At 35.6% G+C, this 11519-nt stretch overlaps 1 protein-coding gene across 10 annotated transcripts; it reads left to right on the top strand.

The window, feature by feature from the left end:
* Positions 1-7537: 7537 nt before the first annotated feature.
* On the top strand, positions 7538-11038 carry LOC123892575. 10 transcript variants are annotated; one of them, XM_045942391.1, is made up of 5 exons: positions 7538-7847; positions 8710-8801; positions 9040-9131; positions 9549-9611; positions 9970-11038. In XM_045942391.1, exons 1-4 carry the CDS (start codon positions 7693-7695, stop codon positions 9582-9584), a joined length of 375 nt encoding a protein of 124 aa, XP_045798347.1. In that variant the 5' UTR covers positions 7538-7692; the 3' UTR covers positions 9585-9611; positions 9970-11038. The 10 variants fall into 10 exon arrangements, 6 of the variants coding, with proteins under 6 accessions (XP_045798347.1, XP_045798348.1, XP_045798344.1 ...); XM_045942392.1 differs by lacking the exon at positions 9549-9611 and having other exon boundaries at positions 8715-8801; XM_045942388.1 differs by lacking the exon at positions 9549-9611.
* Positions 11039-11519: the final 481 nt, after the last annotated feature.

The following is an 11519-nucleotide window of genomic DNA, read 5'->3' as shown; positions in this document are numbered from 1 at the left end:
GAGTTATCATGATAAGAGGAGGAAGGACATTGAATTCCAAGAGGGGGATCATGTATTCCTACGAGTTAAATCGACTACTGGAGTAGGGCGTGCGTTGAAGTCAAGGAAGTTGACATCGAGGTTTATTGGACCGTTTGAGATTTTGAAGCGAGTTGGGAAAGTTGCGTATAGGATTGCATTACCGCCATCATTGGCGAATTTGCACGATGTTTTTCATGTATCACAGTTGCGCAAGTATGTGTCTGATCCGACACACGTGATTGAATCGGACGATGTTCAAGTGAGGGATGACTTGACCATCGAGACTGTGCCTTTGAGAATCGAAGGAAGAGAAGTGAAGAGGTTGAGAAACAAAGAGATTGCATCCGTGAAAGTCGTGTGGGGAGGACCGGCTGGTGAGAATGCGACGTGGGAGTTGGAAAACAAGATGAGAGATTCTTATCCCGATCTGTTTCTAGGTAATTTCGAGGGCGAAATTCTTTTAAGGGGGGTAGGATTGTAACGACCCGTTTTTCGTATTCGTATATTTTATTAAATGTATTTTATTTATTAATTGGCTTTTATTATTTTAGTGAGCGACGAATAATTATTTAGCCGAACGTAAGTTATTAGACGCGAGAACCATTGTTTTGGGCTTATGGGCGTGAGAGGCATGGGCCTAAGCCAATTGGGCTTGGTTCATGACACATGAGAAGTAGTATAAGTAGCAAGTCCAACTTATGAATAGTATCATAACTTCATTTCTTTGAGTTGAGTGAGTAGAAGCAAGATAGAGCAAGAGCTAGGGTTTTGGCTAAGAGAAAGCTTGAGCAAGAGAAGGCTTGAATCATCATCTTTGCTTAAGGTAAGAGATTAGAATTCATGATTCTTGAGTGACAAGGAGGGGGGAGATTGTCTATGTCTCCGTTCCCGAACTCTCCCACTCAATTTCTTTTAGATTTTGATTAAGCTTTTGTATGTGAGTATGATGTTCTTCATCATCACTTTGTATGTGTTAATCACTAGCTTGATTCCATGATAAATATGTATGTATTTGAACCATTTTTGAAAAGTTTATGAAAGTTACTTAAAACTCAAGTAATTGGCATGATTTTGATTGTTAGAGGTATTTGGATGTTTGGAAGGGATGATTAATGTTCCTTGATACCATATATGTTTGGAATGGCTGTTTATATGAATTTATAACATGTTTGGATGAATTTTTAAGTTGATTTGAGGTTAAACCGCCTTAGATAACTCAAGAACAGATATTCTGTTCTGGTGTGGTTCGCTAAGCGACCAGGGGTTCGCTGTAGCGAACAGGTTCGCTGGATCTCGCCGAAGCTCGCTATGAGCAGGTGGTTCCCGGGTGAGGTTCGCTTAGGCTCGCTAAGCCTTCGCTCAGCGAATAGTTCGTTGAAGCTCGCCAAGTCTCGCCAAGTCTCGCCATGAGCAGGTGACTTCCTGGTGTGGTTCGCCAAGTCTCGCTAAGGCTTCGCTTAGCGAAGGCCTCTGTGACAGCAATTCTTGTTGATGTTTATAAGTGTGATTAGGCACTTGTAACATGGTTTAAGGGTATCCTTACATGATTGTTGATACATGTTGATACTGTTAATGCTTATTGGTAATCGTTATATGAATGATAAACGTGTATGCAATAAGTTGTAGCTTAATGTGAGCAATGTTATGTTTTGGCATTAATTTGCAATGTTAAGTGAATGTGTTAGGATTGTGTTCCCGCATTCATAAAAGTGTAGCTTCGAGCTAGAGAATATCATATGGTTGATATGTGTATGCATACATGCATTCATGATTGTATGTGAACATTGGAAACTTGGGTTCCAATAACGAAAATGGATTATGTGTCCATAATGAAGCCGAGGATCGGATTAGATGAATCCATGAGTCCAGAGCTGCTATCCAACAGGATATAAAACTGTTTTGGCTTATCCAAGGGAGATAAGATGGTTCGGTAAGTTCCGACATATCCAGCATGATATAAAACTGTTCTTGGTCCACCGTTGGTGAGACATTTTGGTACCACATGCATTTAGTTATGTCTAGGGATGGCATGACAGTGAATTAATTGGCATTAGATACCTTAGGGTCGCACTTTCTTTGATAACTTTGGTTCTACCGGCAGGTCGCGGTTAGGGTCAAGTTCCTCTTTTCCTTGATAACTTTGGTTCTACCGGCAGGTCGCGGTTAGGGTCAAGTTCCTCTTTTACCTGTTTTCAAGACGATCCTAAACAGTCGCTTATCAGTTATGTCTAGGGATGGCATGACAGTGAACTAATTGGCATTAGATACCTTAGGGTAAATGCGCATATATTTGATAAATGGTATGTGACATTATCTGGTTGAATGGTGTTGAACTTTATTAATTGATAATCGTTTAGTGCGATGTTTTGGCGTGAGTTAGAATATGTATGATGTAGTTCGAAAGTGTAAGGTCTTTCTTATGCTCGTATGATATGCGATTATGTTTTCTAACTCTCTGCTTTGTGTTATTTGCTGGACCTTTGGGGGTTCAGATATTCAGGCTGAGGATTGTGCCGACGTTTAGACTGCTGTTCTAGCGTGGTGTTGAAGTACCTTTTGGTGAGGAGACTTAGCATAGATTACTCCTCTTAGTACTAGCTTTTGACTAGAGTTTGTAAATAGTGAATGCTCTGGTAATGTAACATCGAGTCGGGGATTACGCTTGGATTTCATCGTATATCGGTGTTACCTTTTTGTTATGCTAGTTCTTGTATAAGTGACATCCTTAGGGATGAATATGGCTTATGTATATATATATGTATATATATGCAATGCTTGGTTTGATTGGAATCCGCTGTTGCTTTTCATGTTAAATTTCATGATGCTCTGTGTGTATGCATGTGTTTTAATTACCGCGTGGCACTCTGCCTTTACACTTGTTGAAAAGTTTTTAAAATTACGTTTTTAAGGGTAGTATGGGTTAGGGTGTTACACTACTCTTAACACTACTGTTCATCACTCTGATTCTGAGAATACTCTCTCAGGCAAAAGTCTCACTAAAACTTCTGCTGCCAAAACCAAGACAACCTCTAAAGCCAAAACTGCATTCTTATCCACTTCGTCTACCTCCATGAAAAAGAAAAAACTAGACAAAGGCAAGGCTAAAACCATTTTTCTCAAAGACCTAGAATATAAGAAAAATGAGATAAGACACTCTTTAGTTCTACCATCTTCAAGACAAGAGTTTGAAGAAACTTGGAAGGTGAAGCCCGTTGATGAGTCAAGATTCTTTCAATTGGAAAGTCTCTATGCTAGAGGAATAAATCTTTACAAATATCTGGATCCTCAAGGATGGACTGAGATCTTTCGAATGAAAGAAATTACCTTTCCCCATGTAGCTCAATCTTTTTACTTTAATGCTGCAACCTATGCTGAGAAAAGTCTAATTGTTACGTAAAAGGAGAAGAGATCAATTTAACACCTGAAGTTATTGCTAAGATCTTAAGAATTCCTTGTGAAGGCACCATGGTTTATGGACCAACATGGTATGAAGCTTTAAATGTCAAAAAGGATGAACTCATTCTTGAGTTGTTTACAAAGAAAGGTCAGCAAATGAAAGATCCTAAGGCATCCTTGTTGAAGAAAGAATACAGGATATTGCACAATATATGTCAATATTGTATCTTTCCTAGGCTTGGAAGCATGGAAAAGGTAACGGTCAATGACTATATGGTTCTCTACCATTTGTCCAAGAAGATCAAGCTGAACTTACCCTATGTTATCATCCAACATATGATCAAGACTGCTCAATCTGGAAAGAGCAAGATTGCTATCCCTTATGAAATGATTTTAACTAAAATCTTTAGGGATCTCAAAGTTGATCTGAAGAAAGAACATTCTGAGAATATCTGCCACTCTTTTTCTGTTAAAAACCTTCATCACATGAAAAAGGATGATGATGAAGATGATGAAGCTACTGGCTGTTGAAGTTGGGTCTAAAAGGAAAAGGCCAGAATTTGAGAAACAAGAAGATTGGAATACTCTCGTTGCTACAATGCTAGAGCATTCTAAGAACATGCTGAAGGAGTCTGCTGCTGAAGACCTTGGCAATTCTTCAAAAGAAAAATCAAAGGATACTAAGAATGATCCTAGATCATCTCAGTTGGATAACATTGACAAAAATGTTGGAAGAATTCGCAAGGATATGTTGAAAATGTTTGAAGGGTTCAACAACCAAAATGGAATACTCCTCTACTTGTTATCTGAAAACAAATTGATGCATGATTGGATCTTCAAAACCGTTTGCCCTACTCTCAAACTCTCTCCACCACCTCTTAACCCAACACCTGATGCTCTTGCCTTTCCTCAACCTGATGACTCATCTACCTCTGATAACTCCAGCTCATCTGACTCTGAATAAGTCTCTTTTTCTCCTACCCTTTTAGATGCTGACAAAGGGGGAGAATGAATTAGAAAATTGAGGGGGAGCTGATTAGGATATTTAGGGGGAGCTAATTAAGAAAATGCCCGAATGCTTGATTAAATCTTTTTGAAATGCTGATCTTTAGATTAAAATCGTTTGCAAGTTTTTATTTTCTAAACTAGGACTTTTTTGAATCTTTTATCTTTAATCTTGTGCTATGCAACTGATTGTATCACTCTTGCTGAGTTTAAATGATTAAAGAATTTATGTTTGATTCAAATTAATTTGTCCTTAATTTCTCTCTTTTGCATTTTTTTTAATTTATCACTTTTGATAATGAATGCTTAAATTGAGGGGGAACTTTGATAATTAAGCACAAGTATTATTACTTATTTGATTAAATCAGAATCTCAATTAAAATCTTATTCAAGAAGTTTGTCATCATCAAAAAGGGGGAGATTGTTGAGGCAAAATCCTAATTTGATGTTTTAAAGATAACAAACATCTTAATTATATTTTAAGTGAATTCTGATCTTTTTGTGATCTAACAAGTGCTCTTGAGTGATTAATATATACAGGAACAAAAGCTCATTCATTATATATCACTACACTTAAATTGATTGAAAACTGCAAGTTTATGAGAATGATCAGAGAACATTCTTCAGTCTGCACTTTTTCTCACGTGCAAAGCTATACATCAACAAATAAGCACTTAATTGATATCATCTGAACAAGAGACAAATAAGCACTTTTGCAAAGGACTTTATTGAAGAGAATCTCTACAGGATATAAGTCATTTAAAGCAAGGATTAAATGATAGCAAAAGAAAGCTTCCTATTTGTTTATGTTTAAGGAATAAACATGAACATGTCTTTGACAATTTATTTCTCAAGCTCATATGCTCTATTCAGAGATTATTTGAAGACATTTATGGACCAATGAAAAGGAGACAACAAGTTTGAAATGGTACTTCTCAAAGGACTTCATAAAATATATTTCACTATGATCTTAATCTACAATGGAAAACTACTTGTACTTTTACAAGTACACATGAATAGTAAAAGGATAAGAAGACCAGCTATCATCATATGATCATCATGAATATCTTGAGGCCCACGAAATCAAAACAAGCAATGCACATCTCTCTATTTGATCTAGGCCAAGAATCAGAAAATACTCTGGGAGAACGATCTAAGAACGTTCCAGAATCAAGCAGACTTTCTGCTCTTGATCGAAAGATTCTCACCAGCTGTTGTAATTAATCTTCCAAGGCTTCAACAGTGCTTGTTCTTGGAGAACAAGTTCATACAGCTCAAAGATGCCCAACCTCACGCTCCTCATGACATCATCATTCTAAGAATGTTCTCAAGAAGCATCTTCTCTCTCATCAAATATTATTTGAATAATATTTGATCTGATCTTTTAAAGGACTAACGGCTAGTCTTTGGCAACACTCCAACCTGCTTGGAGACCACGGAACAAAGGACAAACAACATCTATAAATAGCACACTTGGGTGCTTTGAAGATTCAAGAGTTTCAACTACAAATTTCAACATCCACACTTGTCTTTTTCGACCAAGTCATTAAACTCTTCCACTCTCACTCCAGCTCTCTAACATCACATACTTGGATCAGTATATCATTGAGTGAACTGAGTGTATTCTTCTATTAGCTTCTCAACTTGATTTTCTCTTCATTTGAAAGCTTGTGATCCGAACAATTCATTGTAAAAGATTGGCTCAAGTCAATACGTAACTATTGATTGAGTGACACCTTAGTTTGTAGGACTGAGGTAGATATTAAGCTTGTAGGGCTTAAGGTTATTGATCTTGGTTTAGATCAAGGAGGTTTGTAATTTGAGATTACTAGTATCTCAAGATTATAGTGGATACTCACGGAGCGTGAGGGACTTGACGTAACCCATACTATTAGGGGGTGAACCAGTATAATTGTTGTGTGTTAATTCTCTCTTCCCTTATCTTTTATTTTCTGCAAACACTAAGCACACAATTCACTTTGAATTTGTTTTACTGCTAACCAGATCGTTCTGAGATCATTCTAACGCTTTCTGTTGAGTTATATTTTTAAGAGGTAAATTTTAATAGGTTCACAATTCAGTCCCCCCTTTCTTGTGAAAAACTTTGCTACTTCACCTTCAACATCTCGCAAGCATGCAGCAGTAGAATATTTATTTTATGCATTATAGCATGCCGCATCAATGTTACATTTTAACAATCCTTGTTGCGGTTTTGACCATCTCTGCGTAGCCTGACCTGTCATCGTTCTATCATGGTTTGGCTTGCATCGAGCTCACACCCAGTCAGCTAACACATCCTTAGCTCGCCTATTTGTTTCATAGGTAGGTAGAGATTGTTGTTCCAACATTTTTGGTTTCGTCGCCACCAAACTGTCCACAAGAGTATAACAACTTATGCCATAATCTCTCCATCTAACTTTTCTAGCAATGTAAAAATCAGTGGAACATAACCTGATGCATAAAGGACCAATTGTTCCAACAAATCCCACATTCCTTCCTCCTTCCATACCTCATGTACCGCCACACATCCGAAAAAAGTAATGCCATTCATTTTCATAAGCGGCTTCACAACAAGGGCACATCGATCCACACTGTACTCCTCTTTAAATCAACCTTGCTTTGACCAGAATTCTAAGATTCCATAGCTTCCTCCAATCACCAGGTTCTCGAATGTGTGAATTATCTATTATTACTTCCATGAACTTGTAGTATGCAGATCGAACGGAGTAGATCCCGTTCTTACTAAACACCATATTGGTGTATCCTCATTGTGTGCCCTGTTGATTGGAATTTTGATTATTTCAGCACCATCTCTTTGATTGAACATTTGACATAATGACATATTTACATTTAATGACATAATGTGGCTTGAATAAAATTAAAATTACTCTATGGGAGAATATGTGGAAAGAAAAAGAATATCATTAATTATAAAAAAATGAGTATTTTTTAAATAGAAATGAAATTTAATACTTCCCCATAACACAATATATGTTATTTTAGGGGAAAAAATTGTACCATAATATATGTCGTTTTATATTACCAATGAAACATTTAATACTATTTTTTTTATTATACTCTTAACTATTTATTACTCTATTTTTTTCAATTTTTCAATTTATTTTTTCATTAGAATAAATGAAAGAAAATTTTGTAAAACATTAATTACCTTTGTGTAAAAGTGTGAAGTGACATATATTCTGATAGGAAAAAGGAGTAACTTAATTCTTCTCTCACTGATCGGCACCATCGCTCTCTTACCGATCTGCCATGGCTGAGAACCTTAATTCTTGGTTTCAGCACCTTCTACTTCGTTCTCCGACACGACCTTTAATTGTTCTCCACCGCAAGGAACCTTGCATTTCCGATTCACTTACGCTAAGTCTCTCTCCGATACAGTCAATTTTCTGTCATGCATCTCTTCGGTAAGAACCCTAATCTTTTTATTCCCGCTCTCTATTACCTCAATTTAATCTTCTAAATGACTTTATTTGTATTCCTATGACCTAGCTTATAGTCAAATTAATTTGAATTATGATCAATTTCTATTTGCTTCTGTAAGAATTTTGCAATTCATGATTCTTCTTCTTCTTCTTCTTCTTCTTCTTCTTCATGTTTTCTTTGAATTGCAGTGAAAGTGTTTGATAAAAGTACTCACTGAATATTTTGTTAATTTCATAGTGATCTTGTTGATAATTGGATACAAATTGAAATGCTATTTATAATGTCAGTTAGATAATTTTTGCATCAATAATTTTCTACTGCTAAGGATAAGGATTTGTGCTTTTGTTTTGTGAGAGTATTATTGTGATTATTTGTTTCTGAGGGCAGAACATGCATTCTGGTTGTGTCAAGACAAATTTAGATCTCAACATCCTCTAGGGTGGTATAAGTTGGGAAAGTGTGAGAATATGAAGTATGTTATGGTTACTTTCTTATAGCTTGTATATGAATTTCATACTGATCATAAGCCAATTGAGGAAAGTGTTGAGAATATGAAGTATGTTAGTGTTGATTCATGCTTAATTTTAGTCTAGGTTGGATGCACAAATCAGGGCTTAGTGGTTTAGGGTTGAACTTAGTGTTTTGCAAATTTTTGAAGCTAATAGTAGTGAGTCACTCACTTAGCCTTAAAAATGTACTTCAAAATTTTGCAAAATTTGAACTTCAAAATGTACTTCAAAATTTTGCAAAATTTGAACTTAAAAATGTACTGTGAGTGGTACATTCAACCTGTTCTAATGTTATGATTGTGTACTAACTTATCCTTAAAAATGAACTTCAAAGTTCAGGAACCTCAGCTGAAGCATGGGTTGGTGATGCAGGAGGGGCTTACAGTAATGGCCATCATCTTGTGTCTGATGCATTTGATCAACAAGGTCTTGTAATTTATTATTTATCTATTGGTGTTAGTATGAAATTCACATACTCTTAATTTTCCTTAAAGACCAAGATAAGTGTGCGAATACTAAATTATCTGCGTATTTATGGTTATGGCATAGGTGTTGAGATAGATAGAGATATATTAGTTAACGTAAAATGGCTTTGAAGATTTTTTATGTTCCTTTTCGTTATTGAAGAATATGGTGACTGTGGTCTTTTTGGAACTTCTTTTAGTTGTAGATACTTCGTGTTGGGTGGTTGAAGTGTGGATTCATTACAACTCTGCAAAATTTGGACAAGTTTATGCAGTAGCTTCAACTTGTCTCGTAAGCTTTCACAATACTTTTGCACATAGTTCATTGTTCCACTATCAAGCTAAATGCTAATAGATTCTTATTCCACTATCAAGCTAAATGCTCAGCTTTGACTACATGTATATATCAGTTATGTATTTCCATGCCTATCTATTGAAATAGTTAAGTCCCATAGGCAGTTGATTTTACATTAGAGGAATTAAATTCGTCAAGGGTGTATCAGAGGTATAGCTTCATAGGTGAATAGTATAATTGTTAGTCCCTCCCTACACTTAGAGATATATCATGGTTTATGAATCAGCATCAATAACTCTAAATTCAATTGGGGAAGTAAAAAGCATCAAGTTAAGCTACTCTATCTTATATTGAATTGCTAAAATGTGGTTTTTAATGTCCTCATTGTTTTTTATTTTGTTTACATACATACAGGTTACAGAACAAGTGATTCAGATTCATGTGTTCTAGAGAACAAATCTATTCCTTAGTTTGCAAGTATGAAGTTAATGGATAGACTTAACCAATGCTTTATTGTTTTCTAATTAATATGAGCTTGAATTTCAATTTTGTAATAAAACATATGATTACTTGTTGGCACTAATGCTTGTGCTAGCTTATTTACTTTGGCATCCAAAACCTTAGTTGAATCTTGCTAATCTGGAATTGTTCCATTTTGGTCATGTTCAAATGCAGGAACAACTCTAGAACAAATCTAGAATGCAGATTAATTGTTACATTGATTTTTGGTCTAGTTTTGTTTCTCTTTTCTGGTTTTTCTGTTGGCTTAATTGTGTGTTTGCATGATTTTTTTGTGTTTGTTTAAGCTTCGTGCCTGACTCTGTTATGTCATCAGGGGCCAGAGGGTTACACAATCTATCTTTTTGGATTTGTGCTAGCTCTGTTATGTCATCAGGGGCCGGAGGGTTACAAAATCAAGCTGCAAGACAAGTATGTGTGTTTTTGTCTTATAGTTTAAGCTTTCAACTGTTGCCTTGATTTGATCTATAAACATTTACTATGATATAATATGCTTTCTGTTCTCTAAATGTCAATTAGACTTCTCATTTGTTTGGCATAGTCAATACATATCAAACTATTTCTTCTTATCAGTTTTGAAAATCCCTTGATGCAAAACAGAAAGTAGGGATGTTGACAGAATTTATGAATTTTGGTAATATGGACAATGTAGTCTAGAAACTAAAGAAGGGTTAGATATTGGCCACTGGTCTGCTGTCATAATTCTTTCGTATTGCTGCCAATTTTGAATAAGTTATGTGGATGGAAAGTAGGGAGTGTCTTGTTTTTGATGTGGTGTGTTGCTGCTATTGGTATTGCATGGAAAGATGTTATTCACTATTCTCTAGTGGCTACTCTTGGTGTTGATAGTCTTTGTAGTTTGTTTGGTGTTCATGGATGGATCTTGCTGCTGCCTAGTTTAGATTAGGTTGTTCTTTGAAATACTTTTGGGTGTTTTGAGTTTTGACAGATTTTGTAGTATGTTCAATCTGATGTACCTAGTTGAATTCAATAAAATAGACAGCCCCGTTTGGCCCTACTTTTTTTCTACTTTTTTTCTTCTCCTTAAAAGTAGTAAAGAAGCAAAAAATTGTGTTTGACCCAACTTCTCCTTATTTTCTACTTCTTTACTTTATTTCTCTAATTCTTTTAAGGAGAAATAGGGTCAAATACAATTTTCTACTTCTCTATTTCTTTTAAGGAGAAGTAGAAAAGTAAAAAAATAAGTAGGGCCAAACGGGGCTAACAAAAGAAAGTTGTATTATAAACAGTTTGACATAGTTTATTTAGATAAATGGTTCGATAGAATGTTAATGGTTAGATACAAGAGAGCTTAAATGGTGCAGAGGGGTTATTTTTAGAAAATGTTAAAAAGAGTAGTTGAAATCTATTAACCTTTTCTCTAATCTATTAACTAAGCTTGCAGTTTATTAAGAAAAACAGGTGATTATAATTTTGGCAAGGGCTTACATGATTAATGCCTAATGAAAAAACCTATACCAACTGTTGTAAGTTGGTTAAAAGGTGTCACTAAAGCCTATAGCAATGGAGACTCGGCTGCTGTGGGTATAGCCAATTAATTGGTTCCAAAAGCCCCTCTTCCAACGGAATAAGCCGTGGGTATAACACCAATGTCTTTTCCAACATCTAAAAAAAATCACTATATAGGCTTATTGTGACGGTAAATATCTGTTGGTATAGGAAATTAAAGGTGGCGGCTACACACCGCTGTTGGAATAGGTTTTTTGTGATATAGCAATGGATTTGTGCCCTACCTACTGCATTTTGTTGTCACTATAAGTCAATTTTCTTGTAGTGAACCTTTGAATACTTTTGAAGTTACACATAAATCATTGTGACATGCTTGACAATGTAATTTTTTTTACA

Source organism: Trifolium pratense, linkage group LG6, assembly GCF_020283565.1.
Source record: "Trifolium pratense cultivar HEN17-A07 linkage group LG6, ARS_RC_1.1, whole genome shotgun sequence".
Classification (NCBI taxonomy): domain Eukaryota; kingdom Viridiplantae; phylum Streptophyta; class Magnoliopsida; order Fabales; family Fabaceae; genus Trifolium; species Trifolium pratense.
This window is presented reverse-complemented; position numbering and strand designations above follow the sequence as displayed.